Source organism: Octopus sinensis, linkage group LG8 (genome assembly GCF_006345805.1).
Source record: "Octopus sinensis linkage group LG8, ASM634580v1, whole genome shotgun sequence".
Classification (NCBI taxonomy): Eukaryota; Metazoa; Mollusca; class Cephalopoda; order Octopoda; family Octopodidae; genus Octopus; species Octopus sinensis.
Window position 1 is genome coordinate 89,499,694 of NC_043004.1, and position 20,366 is coordinate 89,520,059.

The 20,366-nt window shown below is 38.8% G+C and overlaps 1 protein-coding gene across 2 annotated transcripts in view; it reads right to left on the reverse strand.

The window, feature by feature from the left end:
- The window catches only part of LOC115215191 (RING finger and CHY zinc finger domain-containing protein 1), a 32,852-nt gene extending 15,040 nt beyond the window's left edge, over window positions 1-17,812 (reverse strand). Inside the window, exons 1-3 of one of the 2 annotated variants that reach the window (XM_029784378.2) lie at window positions 17,727-17,812; window positions 4,556-4,675; window positions 1,720-1,838 (exon numbers count right to left, since the gene is read on the reverse strand). In XM_029784378.2, coding sequence (XP_029640238.1) covers window positions 1,720-1,838; window positions 4,556-4,675; window positions 17,727-17,780 — 293 coding nt within the window. In that variant the 5' untranslated portion in view covers window positions 17,781-17,812. Of the gene's footprint in view, window positions 1-1,719; window positions 1,839-4,555; window positions 4,676-10,855; window positions 11,014-17,726 lie in introns of those variants that run through there. The other variant, XM_029784379.2, reaches the window with a different exon arrangement.
- Window positions 17,813-20,366: the final 2,554 nt, after the last annotated feature.

A 20,366-nucleotide genomic window follows, 5' to 3' on the forward strand; every position in this document is an offset into this window, starting at 1 on the left:
AAGCCAGAAGACTGTGCTGAGGTCCAATATCTGCTTTGGTATGGTTTCTATAGCTGGATGCCTTTCCTAACATCAATTACTTTAAAGAAGGTATTGGGTGATTTTTTTCATGGCACTATTACTAGTGAGGTGACCGAGAGAGAGAGAGAGAGAGTGTGTGTATGTGTATGCTCCCACTTGTGTATCATCATCCTTAATTAGTTTATAGACTGTTCATTTGCACTGCTGTAGAAAGATTTGTTCCTGTTAGATCATATACCAAACCATCCAGTGAACTTGAAAGAGTTTTCCGATAATGTGAGAGTAGAATGTATCCCCCAGAATAATTTTGCTATTGTCGTAGCTAACTTCAAGACAAATTTTCTGAAAACCGAAAAACTGTGAAGCAACTTATGAAAGTAATTGATGAGACAGGTTGAAAACTTAGCAGCCAGAGTAAGAAGAAAGCAGCAAATGTTCAAGAATCTATTACTTCTATTGATTATATGGTGATTTGCTTTTCAAGTGAATGGTAGATTGAATATTACTTTTGCATATTGTATATTGTAGATTATAAGAATGAAAAAGATCTTCACCTTCCTGATGTCAATGGCTAATATTATTATCAGTTTTTTAGTAGGTGTAGGAGACAACTCCAAATATGTTTTGGTTAAATAATTATTATAACCTCATCAGCAGAGCAAACAATTCACTATAGGTGCATGCACAGCTGTGTAGTAAGATGCTTGCTTCATAACCACATGGTTCCAGGTTCAGTCTCATTGTGTGGTACCTTGGGCAAATGTCTATTATAGCCTTGGGCCAACCAAAGCTTTGTGAGTGGATTTGGTAGATGGAAACTAGAGGAAGCTTGTCATACATATATCTGTGTGTGTGTGTGTTTTTGTGCCTGTTCCCCACCATTGATTGACAGCCGGTGTTGGTGTTTACGTCCTCATAACTTAGTGATTCGGCATAAGGGACCAATAGAATAAGTACCAGGGTTAGCAAATAAAATGAAGAATTAGGGTTGATTCAAAATGGCCACAATCTAATGACTGAAGTAAGTCAAAGATAAAAGATACATTCCAAAGTAGTGGAAAAGACTTAGTAAAGATAGAAGACTGTACACTAATTGGCATAGCAATATAGAATTGTACAAAACAATTCTAGGAAAATTTCAACGATGAGGTTTCATATACAGGACCACCAAAAGTCAATTTCAACTAAATGATTTAACCTAACTTAGATAATTGGGTAAGAAAGACAAAGAGAAATGATTTTATGACACAGTTCTAAATTTAAGAGATGAGGAATTATGTACATTTTTTACATTTGACGGATATTTTTCCTCATCTTATTTGTTGTTAACACAAATCAGATGTCTTGGGGAAATTTCGAACCTGGATTCTCATTCCTAAGGTATTTTTGTTGTTGTTGTTATTGTTATTATTATTCAGGTCACTGCCTGGAATCAAACTTGGAATCTTGGGGTTAGTAGCCAGCACTCTTAACCACTACACCATATGCCCGTAACCTGAACAACAACAACAATAGCAACAACAACATCGAAAAATACCTTAGGAATGAGAACCCAGGTTCGAAATTTCCTCCAAGACACCTGATGAAGGCTGGAGGGTATATCAGCCGAAACGTGTTAACAACAAACAAGATGAGGACAAATATCTGTCAAATGTAAATAATGATTTCAGGACATTCTAAAAAAACATTTCTTCTCACCGACAGAGTCCGCAACCATCACAGTGAAATTGTTTTAGGTCATTGCTATCATAAAGTCGACACTTGCCGCAGAAGTACTGTGCAAACTTGATGTCACATTTTGAACAACGGTCACCAACCTGAAAGAAATGATGCAAAAAGAAAAAAAAATTAAAAATAACAAAGTAACATGTGTATTTATGTGTGTGTATAATGTAATACTTTCTAATATAAGTGCAAAGCCTGAAATTTTTGTGGGGATGGTGGGGCTAGTCAATTACACTGACCCCAGTGTTCAACTGGTACTTAATTAATCAACTTTTGAAAGGATCAAAGGCAAAGTCGACCTCGGCAGAGTTTGAACTCAGAACATAAAGAAAACCAGAAGAAATACCACTGAGCTCACAATTCTCCAACTCACCACCTTTAGTGTGTATTAAATAATACATATACATAAGAAGCATCAGATGTGGCATGCAGGAGAGACATTTGCATTGGTATGGTCATGTACTACGGATGGATGAGGAGAGATGTGTGAAGAAGTGCCACTCCCAAACAGTTGAAGGAATCTGGGGTAGAGGTAGACCCAGAAAGACATGGAATGAGGTGGTCAAGCATGACCTTCAAATGTTGGGCCTCACAGAGGCAATGACAAAAGACCAAGACATCAAGAGATATGCTGTGGCTACGAAGACCCAACAAATGAAGTGAGTTCATGCCTTACAGGATGGCCTGCTGTGCTTACCTTGGATCATAGGGCAACCTGCTGTACTTGAGGAGACCTACTGAGTCAAGTACATTAACATCAAAATAAAAATCAAATGGAAATTGTAGTTGTGATACCCGTGCCAGTGGCACGTAAAAAGCACCAACCGATCGTGGCCGTTGCCAGCCTCCTCTGGCCACTGTGCCGGTAGCACATAAAAAGCACCCACTACACTCACAAAGTGGTTGGCATTAGGAAGGGCATCCAGCTGTAGAAACACTGCCAGATCAGACTGGAGCCTTGTGCAGTATCCTGGCTTCCCAGACCCTGGTCAAACCATCGAACCCAGCTGGATGCCCTTCCTAATGCCAACCACATGGAAAGCGGATGTTAAACGATGATGTTGATGATGATGATGACATACATACATACACACACACATATATATATATAACATACACACACACACTATATATATAATTGTTTCATGTTTAAATCAGCCAGATTTGGCCTCTCGCAAGTACCCTACTATGTCATTCTAAAAACAAACAATCACCTCATCGAAATCTTGAAGCTACAACATAAGCCATAATTAATTCAAAACAATGTGAATAAATAAGCATTAGATGTGACAGAGTAATCTGAATGCTAAATGGTTAAAGAACACATAGAATGCAGATAGAAATGATAAGATACAGATGTTAAAGTAGGTGGTATCTGTAGTGCAAATCATTTTAAAACTGAACATAGGCTATGAATTAGCCATCATTACTCCTTCAAAACTTCCATGCTTCCTGAGATTCGCCAACACTACACTTGATTTTCTCCCCTCCATACACACACAAGCATGTATCTGACTCATACACTGTTCACTTTCCAGACATTTCTACATTACTGCATGTACTTTATATGCACTTTCTGACAAGTTGTGGTGCACCTGAGCACTGTATACAATAATTTCATTATTATTATTATTATTATTATCAGATCAATGGTTCTCAACCAGAGTCCATATGGCCCTGATGGGGTTCCATAGAAGATTTTGCTGATAAAATTTATCTGCAATAAACTTGTTATACTTCTACAATTCATAAAATATAGGAATCAAAGGAGTACCCTGTTGTACTATTTCGCCACAACTTTCTCTCACTCTCTCTTCCTGTGTCTTGAGTAACGCTGTGATGGACTGGCGTCCCGTCCAGCTTGGGGAACACATACGCCACAGAAACCGGGAAACCGAGCCCATGAGCCTGGCTAGGCTTGAAAAGGCTGACGTTTATATATATATATCATCGTTTAACGTCCGCTTTCCATGCTGGCATATATATATATATATATATATAAGTAGACAAAATGAGCTGATATAGGTACTTTAGTTACACAATTGATTACAAATATGCATCAACAAATAAATATGCTATATATAGCCAAAGTGAAACTAGAATTATTAAAATGGTTAAGTCAGTTGATGCAAGAAGAAATGATTTGCTATACAAATGTGTTAATGTAAAAACCCAAATTAATTTTAAAAGTACCAGAGTTACATTTTCTACCTGAATAAAACAAAGTGTATTTAACTCTTCTCATAGAAAACCTACCTCAGATTGACTCTGATTCTATGCTACAGAATTCCTATTTTAACCTTTTCATTACCATATTTACATTGAGATGCTCTGTGTTTCTTTCAATTAATTTTAAATAGAACAAAGAATTTAGTAAAATAACTTAGTTATCATTAAGCTAGTGTTAGGAACATAAATTGTGTCTAAGGCTTGGTGGAAGATTTTAATTCAGAACTTTTGAAAACAAGACATTTGTACCATAGAGCCAGAGGTGGCTTAAGGTGGGTTGGTATCAAAAGGGTTAAAGTAACGTCCTAGCAGAGGCATTTGTCATAATACTGGATTCTTGATCTACCCTTAGGTCTCTTGCTGGTTGCTTGTCTAGAAGCATCTGTCTTGAGTTTTTCCTGCAACATTCTAGTCATAAGTCCTGGAGCTGTAACATCTCAATGTGGAGAAGTAGTGGCTCAACCTGGAGACACCTCGATTGCCAAGCTACACACCTTGTAATATTTTAAAGGTTGTAATACTAAGTAACTGAGCAAATAGCTGACATAGAAATGAGAAAATTAAAAACAACTAAACTTACGGGCTGTCTTGTTGAGCATTTGTTACACACTATTTCCTCAACTGTAGTCCGATCTAAAGTGTGATCTTCAACATCATCATGGCATACCCGGCATACATATACCTTGTTGCAGCAAGGTGCCTGCATTAAAAAAAGGAAGAAAAAAAACAATGAGAGAGAGAAAAGTAATTGAAATATATATTAATTTCATCATCTGACACAAGATCAACTTCTCTGAAAATTCCTTGCTTGCAAGTTACTTTGTGACCCTGCTGGTGATGGTGCCACATAAAAAGCATCCAGTGCACTGTTACATGGTTGGCATTTGGAAGGGCATCCAGCTGTAAAAACCATGCCAAAACTAACCTCACCCAAGCTGGTGCAATGTAAAAACCACTCAGTGCACTCTGCAGGGTTGTTGGTGTTAGGAAGGGCATCCGGCTGTAAAAACCATGCAAAAACAGACACAACAACCTGATATAGACTTCTACTTGGCCAGCTCCTGTCAAACCCGTGCCAGCATAGAAGATGGACATTAAATGCTGCTGATAATGAATCAAGTTAATAACAAGCAGCTCAGCTTTCTAAAAGGTTTTTAGCATCAATATAAAGTCAGTGAAAACATACATAAAACAAAATGAATTTGATAGCTTACTACCTGTACATTAACCCTTTAGCATACAAATTACTCTGTCAACTCTAACACTAATTTATTCACATTGTCTTGAATTAATCATGCATTATCTTGTAGCTTCAAGATTTCAATGAAGGGATTGTTTATTCTTAGGATGACACTACAGGGTAGGTGTAAGATGCCAAATCTGGCTTGTTTGAACAGGTGGAATATCTGGGCTGAATATGGCTAGCTTAAATGCTAAAGGGTTAATAAAACAATATCTACCTATCTTTGGTGTCAAGCTTCAAACTATGGAATAAAATCAAAGACATTTTGACAGCTATTTCATTTGTAAGACTGATTGATAAATAAATATTTTTAAACCAAGTATGGTATATATAAATATATGTAGATTTTATTCATTTAGTCCTTTACCAGTTATTAGATGTGGCCATAATAAAATAATAAATAAATGCACCCTTTTAAAGCCTAGCCAGGCTCATGGGCCCGGTTTCCCGGTTTCAATGGCGTATGTGTTCCCCAGCTGGACAGGATGCCAGTCCATCGCAGCTTTATTCATTTTTGCCAGCTGAGTGTACTGGAGCAATGCAAAATGAAGTGTTTTGCTCAAGAACACAACATATTGCCCGGTCCAGGAATCAAAACCATAATCTTACAATCATGATGCTGACATCCTGACCACTAAGCCATGCGCCTCCACAGATGTGGCCATACTAGAGTATAATCTTCAAGGGTTTAATCAAGAATATTCACACCAGTAATTATGTTTAAGTTTGGGACATAGTTTATTAATCAGATTGATAAAATATGTCCCAAATTAGTGAAGAAATGTGACCTAGTAGTTAGGGTGTTGCACCCACAATCATAAGATTGTTGTTTCAATTCCTGGACAGGGTGGTGCATTGTATTCTTGAGCAAAACATTTTACATTGCTCTGCAATCATTTCAACATCGGACATGTCACACACTGTGCACCTGTACAGGCAATGTCAATTTGATGGAGGGAGTGTGAGCTAATGCACAACACACACAGCTGACCACTATAGACAAATCATTTGTGCAGGTTGTTCAGCGAAGAATTGCAGAAACCTCATCTGTTGTAGACAACACCTGACAGTTCAAACAGTAGAGCTCAGCACAATGCTCTGCTTGCCAGCTCCAGAGAGAGAGAGAGAGAGAGTGTGTGTGTGTGTGTGTGTGTGTGTGTGTGTGTGTGTGTGTGTGTGTGTCTGTGTGTGTGTGTGTGTGTGTGTGTGTGTGTGTGTATATATGTATGTATATAATCATAGGCATAGGAGTGGCTGTGTGGTAAGTAGCTTGCTTACGAACCACATGGTTCCGGTTTCAGTTGCACTGCATGGCACCCGACCAAAGCCTTGTGAGTGGATTTGGTAGACGGAAACTGAAAGAAGCCCATCGTGTGTATATATATGTATATATATATATATATATATATATATATATATATATATATATATATATATATATACATACAAACACACACACATTCATCATCAGTGTCATCATTTAATGTCCGCTTTCCATGCTGGCATGGGTTAGACGGTTTGACTGAGGTCTAGTGAGCCAGAGGCTGCACCAGACTCGATCTGGTCTGGCAAAGTTTCTACAGCTGGATGCCCTTCCTAATGCCAACCACTCCGAGAGTGTAGTGAGTGCTTTCTATGTGCCACCGCCACAAGGGCCAGTCAGACAGTTCTAGCATTATATATATATATACGTATATATATGACCCATCAAACCAAGCAAAATTGCAGTCATGGTAGATACCAGTATTGTGCAAATGGCACCTGTGTCGGTGCCACATAAAAACACCTATTACACTTTTGGAGTGTTTGGCATTGGGAAGGGCATCCAGCGATAGAAAACCATGCCAAATCAGACTGGAGTCTGGTGCAGCCTTCTAGTGTGCCAGCCCAATCAAACTATCCAACCCATGCCAGCATGGACAACGCACATTAAATGATGATGATGATGGTGGTGGTGATGATGTCTGTGTCTATGTAACCTATATAGTAGATATATAAGTAGGGTTAAGTTAGCTAATTCTCCATAGATTGAAAAAAAAATGATGATCAACCTTAATCAATTTTCATCAGAAGTGTCTACATCAATTTGACTAATCCCAGAGAAACAAGCAGCCAATCTGTTTATATACTCAACAATTACAGTAGCTACAGAAAACTGGTGCTACAAATTTGAATATATATAGATGAGTGTATTTTTCCCTTGTTAACAATAAACACGGAAAAAATAGATAAATAGTTACCAGGGTAGCAAAAAATCACACAAGTAAAGAGGTTGTAACTCCTTGTTTTTAAAGGTAGAAACTTCGGGTTTACGTGGAATTTTAAGTATAATATATAGATAAATAATATCAGTGAAATCTTTGAAACATGTGTCGGAAGTAAAAGTATTTGATTTATACCCGCGTTAAACTCCATTTATTTATTTATATAAACAAAAATTCTTATAATTATGAGTATAATTATAATTGGGGTTCAGCAAAAATTTACTTCGCAACATACCGAAATTTAGAAATAGCAATTAAAACTAACTATTTCACTACCATAAGAAAATCTCTCAGACAGCAATACTCAACAACCTACGCAGGTAAAGAGAAAAAAAAAATAACAAATCCACCAGGCTTTGATTAACTGAATACGCATTTTGGATTTAGATGGAAGTGAAAGTAAACTACAGTTTTTTTTTCTGGGTGAGTGAGGAGGAATAGGAGATCTCATTTGTCTGTTTGAATTCGGAAGTACTGGTCATTGGATATACGTTGTCTGATGTCGCCTGGTCAGATAAGTATGTTAATTTTTGCAGTGCTCTCAAATTTAAAATCTTGAATTACTGTACTGAAGAGGAGAATGATAGAGTGGAAATATGATTTTACATTTTTCACATCTGTCTAACTCTGAAACGCGTATACAGTTAATCAAAGCTGGGTGGATTCGTTATTTTTTTTTCTCTTTACCTGCGTGAGTTATTGAGTATTACTGTCTGAGAGATTTTCTTATGGTAGTGAAATAGTTAGTTTTAACTGCTATTTCTAAATTTCGGTATGTGATGAAGCAAATTTTTGCTGAACCCTAATTATAATTATACTCATAATTATAAAATTTTTGTTTAAGTTTACCGATTATGGTTCTTTTAACATACCAAACTACTTGGTAAAATTATTAATTATTAATTAATTTTGCCCTTTATTATTATTATATACACACACATAAACAAATAAATACAAACAATGGGCTTTCAAACTGTTTCTGTGTACCAAATTACACTCAATACATTAATCAACTTTACACTATAACAGAAGGTATTTGGCTAAGGTGTTACACAATGAGACTGAACTACAAACTACGTACAAAGCAAACCATACAGTTACACCTGTACCTATTTATTTATATGTTCTTTCTTTTTTTAGAATCCACAGCTCAGTGGTACAGCTACTATATTTCATTCACTGGAAACTAGGACTATCCGTTCAAAACTAACAATATGATCTTTTCTCTGATATAAAAAGAATATAATACAGTGTATTAAAAATTATCAGAGCATTACCATGACAGTCATACAATAGCAAAATAATATTATGGATAGATTATGTCTGCAATTTTATTCCATAGTTAAGACTGTTTACTTCTTGGTGTCAAGTGAAAAATAATAGACAATAACTCTCAAAGCAGAGATGACAAGCATATAACAAGGACTACAGCTTTCATAGATGTTGTCTCTGGCAGAAATGTTTGAAAATGAAGAGAGACGGAAGCAGATTTTGACTAAGAAGCAAACAGGAAAGGAGGAATAATATATTTTGTGTGTGTCATCATCATACAAGTAATGTTGTTCACTTCCAGTCTTCCTAGAAAAGCTTGTCCAGTGATGGGAAAATATCACCTTGCTTCAAAAAAGTGAGGATCAAGAGCAGGAAGGGCATTCTGCCACAGAAAATCTGCTTCAACAAATTCTGTGCTTGGAAAAGTGGATGTTAAATTATTATTATTATTATTATTATTATGGTGATGGTGATGTGTGTGTGTGTGTGTGTGTGCATGTGTATATGTGTGTTTACTTGTGCTTCTACTGCCACTGAGCTACCAGCAGTGCTGAGGTTGTTAGCTAATAATTTGCAAGATTTGGGCCTTCAAACACTTGTGAAATATGCAAGCGTACATGTGTTTGCATATATATATATATATAGCTGTGATACCAGTGCCGGTGGCATGTAAAAAGCACCCACTACACTCATGGAGTGGTTGGCGTTAGGAAGGGAATCCAGCCGTAGAAACATTGCCAGATCTGACTGGGCCTGGTGCAGCCTTCTGGCTTCGCAGACCCCAGTTGAACCGTCCAACCCATGCTAGCATGGAAAGCAGATGCTAAATGATGATGATGATGATGATGATGATATATATGTGCACATTACACAGGAAAGGGTTAGCAACAACAAGAGCATCCAGTTATAAAATAGGGCTGCAACAATATATTTGTGTAACTCATGATGGCATGGGAAAATGAGAAAGAAGAGAAGAAATAACAAAGCATGAGAATAATAAAGGAAAGCAAGGAAATAAGAAGTGAATTTCCTTCTACTAGATTCAGTCAACAGACTACAAACAGACTGAGGCACAACTTCAAGGGTTTAGTTAATCATATTGATCCTAGTATTTCAATCTGGTACTTATTTTATTGATCTGTATTCATCAAACCCCTAAATTAGAGGGCATAACAAAGCTGGTTTTAAACAGTGTAAATGCACACACACACACACACACACACAACAACTGTTTCTGTCTTTCAAATTTCATTCACAAACAACTGGTCAACATGAGTTTACAGTAGGAGATAGACTTGCACAAAGTATGCATGCAGTGTGACTGAACCCGGAATTATATGATGGTGAAGCAAACTTCTTAACATAACAGCGCAGGAGTGGCTGTGTGTTAAGTAGCTTGCTTACCAACCACATGGTTCCAGGTTCAGTCCTACTGCGTGGCATCTTGGGCAAGTGTCTTCTACTATAGCCTCGGGCTGACCAAAGCCTTGTGAGTGGATTTGGTAGATGGAAACTGAAGGAAGCCCGTCGTATATATGTATATATATGTGTGTTTGTTTGTGTGTCTGTGTTTGTCCCCACCAACATTGCTTGACAACCGATGGCGGTGTGTTTACATCCCCGTAACTTAGCGGTTTGGCAAAAGAGACCGATAGAATAAGTACTAGGCTTACAAAGAATAAGGGTTGATTTCCTCGACTAAAGGCGGTGCTCCAGCATGGCCGCAATCAAATGACTGAAACAAATAATAGAGTAAAAGAGTATGTCTAGCCTCCAGTTCAAATATGTAAATGGTAAGTTAAACAGACCAAGTTCTCAATCAGAGAAACTGCTTGACTTCAAACAGCAGAAACACAAAAGAACAGAGCAAGGCTTCAAGCAGTAAGACTAAGAATTACTTAAAAGAAGATGGCAGTAAACCTTACCATTTTTAAGAGAGAGAGAGAGAGAGACAGAGAGAGAATAGACAGTGTGTGAAATAATATGATGAAGAAGCAATGAATCTAATAGGATGCTTTTTAAAGGAGATTGAATAAGTGAGGTGGGGAGTGAAACAGTAGGCAAGATAGATATGAATTGACTCCAAGTGATACAATCTTACCATTCTGACTGGAAAACAGATAATTTCCAGTTATTCTGCCACTTGCAATGATGACAAACGAATCGCAAGGCCAAACTTTTAGTAAAGTAGGATTGTTCCTGCTGCAACCTGTGTTCAGACATGGCCGACTGTATCTAGCTCAGAGTAGAACAAGGACCAACAAGGCTAACTTGAAATTACAGATTGAAGATTTACAGAGGTCAAGAAAAAAAGAGAAAAAACACGGGAATCAAACATCTTTACAAACAATGTTGTAATCAAGAAATTCTTTACATTAACCCTTTAGCATTCACATTGTTCTATCAAAAGTAATGCTTATCTACCTATTCACAGTGTTTTATAGTTTTGAGATTTTGATGAAGTAACAGTTAATTTTTAGAATGATATTGTAGGGTTGGTACGAGAGGTCACATCTGGCCAGTTTGAACCTGAAACAAGTAGAATATTTTGGCTGGATATGGCCAGTTTAAATGCTGAAAGGTTAACTACTTTTGTACTAATTTTAGGTTGTTTTTTTTTTGTCTTTTAGGCAGAGAGAAGAGAGCAATCATGACCCTTTGCAGAGTCTCTGAGATTGGCTGGACAGAAGAAGGAAACCTGGCCTAAAGGCTCCCAACAAAGTAGGCTCCCCTAAAGGCACGTGAGGTGCCAGGTGGTGATGTTAAAATGGGCCACAGATTAAATTGTCCAAGGCATGATTTGAGCTCAGAGCACAAAGAACTAGAACTAGTACTGCAAGGCATCTAGTCCAATATTCTAGTTCTATCACTCCACCGCCTGAGACTAGTACTTTTTTTTTTTTTTGCTTTTATCGACCCTAAAAGTATGAAAGGTAAAGTTGGTATTGGTGGAATTTGAACACACAAATAGCATTCTATTCCACAACTAATAACTCTGTCAATAATAATTTTATACCAGCCCCTTGCATTTTTTGTCTTTGTTTTAAACAGTAATGCATTTTACTAAATCATTCCAAATTCATTCTCTTCAAAATTAATTAAAACACACAGATAGTGTATTTCAAAAGAAACATGGTCATGAAAGAGTTAAAGAAGCTTACTCTAAAACTTACCCAAGTAACTCAATCTGTTTCCATTCTGCTATAATTAGTTCAGTCTTTTAGTTTTGGGTGGCTAAATTCAAAAGTTATTTAAAACTTATATCCCTTAACTATTTTTTTTTTATTTATGCGCCCTTTTCAAGCCTAGCAAGGCTCATGGGCCAGTTTTAATGTGGTTTTGTATTACACACGTACTATTTACATGCTTGTTATATTCCAATTAATCAATAATGATAGTTTTTCTGTGGTTTAGAAAAATACTCCAATCGTTTTGGGGTACCTCAAAAATTTCTTTTCAGCAAATACTAGTTTTTCTTTGGTGTGAGTATTATGAAAAATAATTGCTTCTTTTATTCTTTTATTCGTTTCAATAATTTGACAGTGGCCATGCTGGAGCACCGGCTTTGGTCAAACAAATCGACCCCAGGACTTACTCTTTGTAAGCCTAATACTTATTCTATTGGTCTCTTTTGCCGAACCACTAAGTTATGGGGATGCAAACACACCAACATCAGTTATCAAGCAATAGGGGTCAAACACACACACACACACACACACATATATATATACTCTTTTTTTTTTTACTCTTTTTACTTGTTTCAGTCATTTGACTGCGGCCATGCTGGAGCACCACCTTTTAGTACTTATTCTATCGGTCTCTTTTTGCCGAACCGCTAAGTGACGGGGACCTAAACATACCAGCATCGGTTGTCAAGCAATGCTAGGGGGACAAACACAGACACACAAACACACGCATACATATATATATACATATATACGACAGGCTTCTTTCAGTTTCCGTCTACCAAATCCACTCACAAGGCATTGGTCGGCCCGGGGCTATAGCAGAAGACACTTGCCCAAGATGCCACGCAGTGGGACTGAACCCGCAACCGTGTGGTTGGTTAGCAAGCTACTTACCACACAGCCACTCCTGCGCCTATATATATATATATATACGACGGGCTTCTTTCAGTTTCCATCTACCAAATCCACTCAAGGCTTTGGTCGGCCCGTGGCTATAGTAGAAGATACTTGCCCAAAGTGGGGCTGAATCCAGAGCCACGTTGTTGGGAAGCAAGCTTCTTACCACACAGCCACGCCTGCACCTATAACTGATTAGTGATCCTTCTTGATTATCCGAATTTTTTTTTTTTTTTCTTTTTGTATAAAATGGTTTGTACACATTTGTTTATACATCGATTACAATTTTCTTTTAAAAACAAATGAAATTATAACAGAAAACTAACCAAAAGCAATAGGTTGTGAAGGGAGATGACTCCATTTCGATGAGCAAAAAGCAAAAAATAATTAATTAATGGGTCAAAGGAAAAACATTCAAAATTTTAGCTGAAACGATTGGGCAATAAATAGTCTTACGACCATCCTATGTCAAAACAACGCCCAAGTTTTCAATGCAAACTTGGCGGAATTGTACTGTACGCACGGAATATAGTCCCTCGTAACTTCTTTATTTTTTGGAATTTTCAGAAAATTTTTGAGAATTTGTGTTCTACACATGGAAAATTCACACGACTACGAGAGAGAAAAAAAAATTTTAAGTTTTCGGAATTTTTTTTTTAATCTTTGGAATTTTTTTTTTTTAACGCGGTTTAAAATACGGACAGTCCGGACTTTTTGCTTAAATCTCAGCAATATACCATTAGATGTATTAATGGGGAGAAACATATTGAAAAGCATCAATTGTCTCAATTGTCAGACAAACAAACGAGGACGATATAGGGTAGTCGTAAGTTGTGCTAAAAATAACAGCTAAATACCCCCTTAAATCACAAGTTTTTTTCCCCCCTGCATAGTCGTATGAATTCTCGTGTGTTGAACACAAATTCACAAAAAAGTTTCTGAAAAGTTAAAAAAAATAAAAGGTGGCTATGTGGTAAGTTGCTTGCTTACGAGCCACATGGTTCCGAGTTCAGTCCCACTGCGTGACACCTTGGGCAAGAGCCTTCTACTATAGCCTCGGGCCGACCAAAGCCTTGTGAGGAGATTTGGTAGACGGAAACTGAAAGAAGCCCGTCGTATATATGTATGTGTGTGTATATGTTTGTGAGTCTGTGTTTGTTCCCCCAACATCGCTTGACAACCGATGCTGATGTGTTTACGTTCCCGTAACTTAGCGGTTCGATAAAAGGAGCCCGATAGAATAAGTACTATGCTTACAATGAATAAGTCCTGGGGTCGATTTGCTCGACTAAAGGCGGTGCTCCAGCATGGCCGCAGTCAAATGACTGAAACAAGTAAAAGAGTATATGAAGGGCTATATGCTGTGCGTAAAGCAGAGTTCCGCCGTTTTAGGGTCATGCGGCGAGTGACCAACACACCCGCATGACTAAACGATTTTGTTACATCCTACCAGCATTCGTCTTCCTGCTCTCCACTTCCGTCACATTCTAGTGGGGTTAACATGTATCCCCTATCTTTTCCCCACCCCTTCTACAGTCATATTCGGTTGGGATTAGTCCTGCTCATCCCTTTATTCACTCCTGTAACATCTAGCCTGCTGCCATCGCCTCCTGTTCTCCACCCCCATCGCCAGTGTTAATGCTCTTCATCCAGCTCCCCATTCAACCTAAGCTGCCCCATCTCCCCTTATTTACCCCCAACACTCCCATAACAGCCAGCCAGTCTGCCTCAATCAACCTCCTGTACCTCATCCGAGTCCTTCTGCCAGAGTTAATGCTGTTCAGCCAGCTCCCCGAATCTACCTCCACCGTCACCCTTCCCCCATCTGAATTCTAATCCTGATGCTGCCAATTCACCTCCAAGTTGTGTTCTTTGCACCTGTAGAAGTTGCTATTTGAAGGCCACCAACTGCCACATGTGTAATCTAAGTTATCACAGGAGCTGTGTTGGCATTGCTAAGACTCAAACCAAAAGTTTTTCAAACTGCACATGCAACCAATGCCACTTCAGCTCTGATGTCCAGATCCTTGTTGAGGATTTTGCCACCAACTCCCCAGAGCTTGTCCAAGTTGAAGCTCATCAACCAGAACCCCAAGAGAGCTCAGACTTGTCTCGCCTGTGCTTTCCTCAAGCTGTTGAAGAACATCTGCCTGTCCAACACTTCAGATTGACAGAAACCATTCCTACTTCCTTTGGTCTCTCTCCACGTGACAAACGTGAATACTGGATCCATCACAACTTCCCTAAAATGGCAATTTGAGACATTCAATTCCATGCCAACTTCTGTTCATGTCAGGTCAGTGATCAGCACAACCCCAAACAATGATCAATCACCAAGCTTAAAGAAGGCTATTAATGCCAAATTTGATGAATTTAACATTAAAAGGAATGTTTGCATCCTCTCTGTCCTCCCTCACCCAATGCACAACAGATGCTCTTAATCAATTTGGATGATTACCTATACTGGCCTGACCCACCGTTTTCTATAACCTATTTCCACCTCTGACAATGTCAAGAAGGTAACTGCATCCTTACTTGTGGGTTCTGGTGCTGGGATCGATCACTTATGATCTCAGCATCTCAAAGATGGTATCTCCTTGTTAGCCAGTAATGCTGGTCTTGAGCTCTTGGCGAACCCCTCTACATTTGTCCTGTTCTTTGGGGTTAAACTATTTGCTCTCACAAAGCCCAATAGTGACCTCCACCCCATACTTATTTGGGGGGTGGCTCCTGATAAGGTCCTTGTAGCTGGAAGGATGACGACTGAAGAACCTGGCCATAGGGGCCTTAGCATCAGTAGTTCCAAATACAAGCTCTAGCCCCTCAATCATCCAGCTTCATATCAGCAGACTGTAAACCTGGTTACAGATTCCTTCCCCTTCTATCACAATTCCTCCCTCATCAGCATGGTGTTCTCATGGAGCTCCAGTTACTGAATGAGCTTTTCAGTCCATTTTTCAATCTCAGATGGCTAACCTTGAGCAACTATTAAAAACCTTGAGGTAATTGAATCTCACCAAGGTCTTTTGATACTTAAGAATTACATGTCAATTCCTAAGTTATTGTATTTTTTTTTTCAGAGTTAGTCCCTCTTATAGATTCTTCTAGTCTCTCCATTGCTTCAACAACCTCGAATGCTTGGTCAATGTCAACCTCTCTCTAGAGTCCTGTGACCAGGCTGCTTCGCACAAGCAGTTTGGGGGCTTGGGTTTGCTTAAGTGCCCATCTCTATCTCTTCCCTGTTTTCTTTCCTCCATCCACACTTGCTCCACTTTGGTTAACAAAATCCTCTCCTTTTCAACATGCTCTAGTTCCAGCAGGGAGATGGATGAAGATCTGTTACAGTGGAGAGAGCTGGGTTAATCAGTTCCTGACACAGCTGAGGATAGACAGAACCAGAGTATGGGACAAACTGTACTTAGGATTGATGCCCTGCTTGTGACCAACATTAGAAGTCTACTCAGCCTAAATGAACTGCACATCTCCTTTGCATTCAGAGTGGGAGCTGAGGTCTGGTGGGGGACTGAGATGTCACTGTGGTAGGCCCCTTAACTCCATAGGCCTAACAGTTTGTCTTTCCACCTAGATGCTGGTCATTTTGTTCATCACATAGAGCTAAACTTAATCATGAAGCAGGTCCTAGCTCAGGTTAATATCTCCTCAGTTCTGGATCCAACGGGTTTATCAAGAAGTGATGGGAAGAGATCAGATGGTCTTACCCTTTATCCCTGGGTAAGAGGTAGATGCTTCATCTGGAACACCACAGTCTGTGATTCTTTTGCTCCCTCCCACATCCTAGATGCTGCGGTAAATGGGAGGCTCGCTCCTTTCGTAGCCGAACAGAACAAAATCCTTAAATAGCAGGACCTGGCAGTGAACCATTTCTTCCGGGCTGTGGCACTTGAGACGTTTAGAGGGACTGGGCTGCAAACGGCGAAGTTATCATCGTTGGCGGCACGCTTTACCCAGGTGTCAGATGACGTTCGTGAGGGTGCTTGGCTGTCTCGACGCCTTAGTCTCACCATCGCCGGCGGTAATGCCGCGAGCGTGTTGGCTTGCTTCAGTAGGTTGAACGTTGTGGTGTGCGACCAATTCAAGAACTTGTGATGAATTGATGTATTTTTTTTCTTTCTTGTTCTTTGTTCCCCTTTTTCCATTTTTTCTCCCTGCTTTGGATTTGTTATTTTTCATGTGGTTTTGTATGTATATATATATATATATGTATGTATGTATGTATATATGTATGTATATATATGCATAACCTGCATTCTCTATGTATCATTTACATCAGTGTTATATTCCAATTAATCAAGATAGTTTTTTCGGTGAAAAATAAATAAAATAATAAAAGTAATTTCCGCACAATTTTGAAATAGATTTGATTACCATATATGGGATCGAATTAGAAAAATGATTGACTTGATATAAAAACAACTTCGATAAGCATTGAAAACAAATAGCAAATTGTTAAACTACGTTTCCATATAAAAGTGTCTGACTTAGCTACGGAGTTTGGATAATGATATCTATCATAAAATATTCCCTTTTCGATCATTTCGGATCGAGATATTATATTTTTCGATTTAAACGTTTACGTTCGAACCATGAACGATTGTTATTGTTATTATTATAATTATTGAAATGTGCTCATAAATATCTTTTAACGTGTTTACCCTTATAATGTTTCATAATCTAAATATCGTTAAAATATATTCATATCTCTTAATGTGTTTACCTTTATAGTTTCCATAACCTATTTTACTATCATTTACATAACTAGGAAAGAAAGAAAGAAAAAAGAAACGTTGACGGGGTAAAGTGATGGTAATTATAAAGATTGTGTGTCCACAAAATAAAGTTATTTGTGTTATTCAATTGACAACTTACCACTAAAGAACAATCTCGCTTGTAGTGTGAACAGTCAAGTGCAACGCTAGCCATCTTGACAATAACAGACCATGGAGAAAAAACACCTGATAATAAAAGTTGAGATTTATATTTAAAGAAAAAAAAAACTAATCAATTAAAAAAAATTTTTGAGGTATGAATTTAACTATAAATGATTAATAATTCTTGTTTAAAAAGAAGTATTCTATTTTTAAATATTTATTTATTTGCAAAGTGAAAAAAAAATTTGTCCGTATCACAAAACCATATGATGTCATTTCCTGTCCATCCTTTTTTTTTTTTAATCTTTTACGCTTGTCGTGAATCTCTTTTGTAATTGTTGAATTACTCGGTTGTTGAACTCACGATCATAAAGGCATGGATGCGATTCTTAGTTTAGGTCATGCGTCGTGTCCTTAAGCAAGAACGAAAATAAGTACCGACAGCAGCTGGAAGATAAACTTGCGATCAGCGGGCGACACATCCAGCAAGAAGTCGTCTGTATACCTCGGGACCATTCGAGATACGCTCTAGCCGAATCTTCCTGTGTATGACTATGAAGATGGATACAGAGACATAGAGATTACTTGAAGGTGACTGTAAATCAGAAAGTAATCCCTGTGTGGGGTAGCACGAAATGGTCATAAAGTGGGGGTTGACAGAACCTTGCTGGATCGTCTAAGACAATGTAACAGATTGTTGAAAAATCATGACTGACAATTTCCCTAGATGCCTCCCAAAGATCGATTATGTAAAAAAGACTGTGCTGAGAAGTTTGCTTCTCAGCCACATTGTTCCGAGTTCAGTCGTACTGTGTGACACCTTTAGTGTTTTCTTGCTATAATCTTCGTTCCGACCAAAGCTTTGCGAGTAGATTTGGTCGATGGAAACTGAAAGAAACCCGCCTTATGTATGTATATATTTTCCGGAAAGTAGAGTATTATGTATCCGTCACGGTTGATCTTACCAATCGGTTTCGCGCAAGGAATACAATGGAGTGTTAGGTAACAATACGATTATATAACCTTACGCTCATCAGAGTTAACCGATATGGAAAGGAATATGACGACTGTTCTCTATTGTGGGGAGTGGATTAACACAACCGATTAGCGACTGGTGTGAAAAGGGTGATGAAATGAAAAAGGGCCAGGGGATTGGGTTAAAAGTTATGTCCCTTGGTTGGGTATTCTGTGAGGCCGGTAAGAGTTATCTTGAAGTGTTTGTGGGAGAAAGTGTGTATTATTAAGTGTGGTGTTCCTGTGGTGATGGGGTGTGTGATATATGTAATGGTGTCATATGCATCATTTTTCAGGCTGTGTAGGTATATATAGTTATGTTCATTGGTCTGTTTTCTTTCTGTAAAGGATAAGCTCGCGTGTGGGGGCGCTTTATGTTAGTGTGCTGTGTGTAATCTGTGTGGGGGGTACAATGTGTATGGAGGGGTATATGTTGGGGATGGTAGAAGACAGCTTATTTTGTGGGGTGTCCACCTTATAGGGGTGTGCGTGTGTGTAAATGGGTGCATTGGTATATGCTTTGGTCAAACCCTTTGCCCGACCCGAGGGCATTGGTGGAAGGCCGAGACCGGGGACTTGTGGTTGCAGTCATGGTAGGGTGCGGGGGTACAATAGGTCGTATTTCCTTTCATGTGGGTAAGGATTAAACACCTTACTCCTGGTATTTATGTAAACATCCGGGAGTTGGGTGCCCTTTAAAATTGCTCTCTTCTCAGCCAGGCATAACCTGCATTCTCTACTGCTTTTGAAGTATGGTTTGCATTTCTCCAGGATCTTCTACTTTATGCTGTACCCTGTGGAGTTTTCTTTCAAAGACCAAACGTGCTTAGCTAGCGTAGTAGCATTATGTTTCTCTGGGATATCGAAGGAAGATTTCTGGTTGTTAAGGCGGGTTCTGAAGGAGCCTTCCGTTGCCCTACATACTTCTATATGCTCGGTTGTTCTTTGGGTCCTATGGCTGTTACCTCTGCCTCGTATACAACTGCCTCCGTGTTACAGTGACTGTTCAACGGACGAGTTGTGTTACCCATGCATGAGCAGCCTGCTTCTGCCTCTGTCTCAAGTTTAGGCCTACCTACTGAAATCTTTTTTACACTAGATGCACAGCTAAAAGATAATCTCAGGGTATGTCTATTAGATATTTTGCTGAATCTATTAGTATGGGAGAAGTGTCAATCAACTATACCAAAGAAGAACTGACCTACTCTGGTTTTAGAGTTTAAAGAGAAGGGCGGCATGAACCACAGCACCTTCTGGTGGTACTTTCTCTCGGGGGGTGGGGGCTATTATCCTTGACTTGAAACTGCTGGCACACATATTCGCGCGCGTCTGTGTGTGTAAAAACTAACATTTCCTTTTCCAAGCTGAGATTCGAAACAACTGCTTCGAGTTGGCAAAGTAAAAATTAACAATAGGAGAAATATTGTGTCAACGTGATAAGGTAGAACCGGGCATGTTTTGTGTCTGTGTGTGCGTTGGTCATTCGGTTGTGTCTGTTTATGTTCTGCGACTACTACTGCATTGTGTCGTTCATGCCAAATATGTGGTTCTCTGTTGGCTGCTTGACTGGCGCAAGCTGGCTGCTGTCTTTCGACCGTTTGCCTGTTACTGGCTGTCTGTCCAT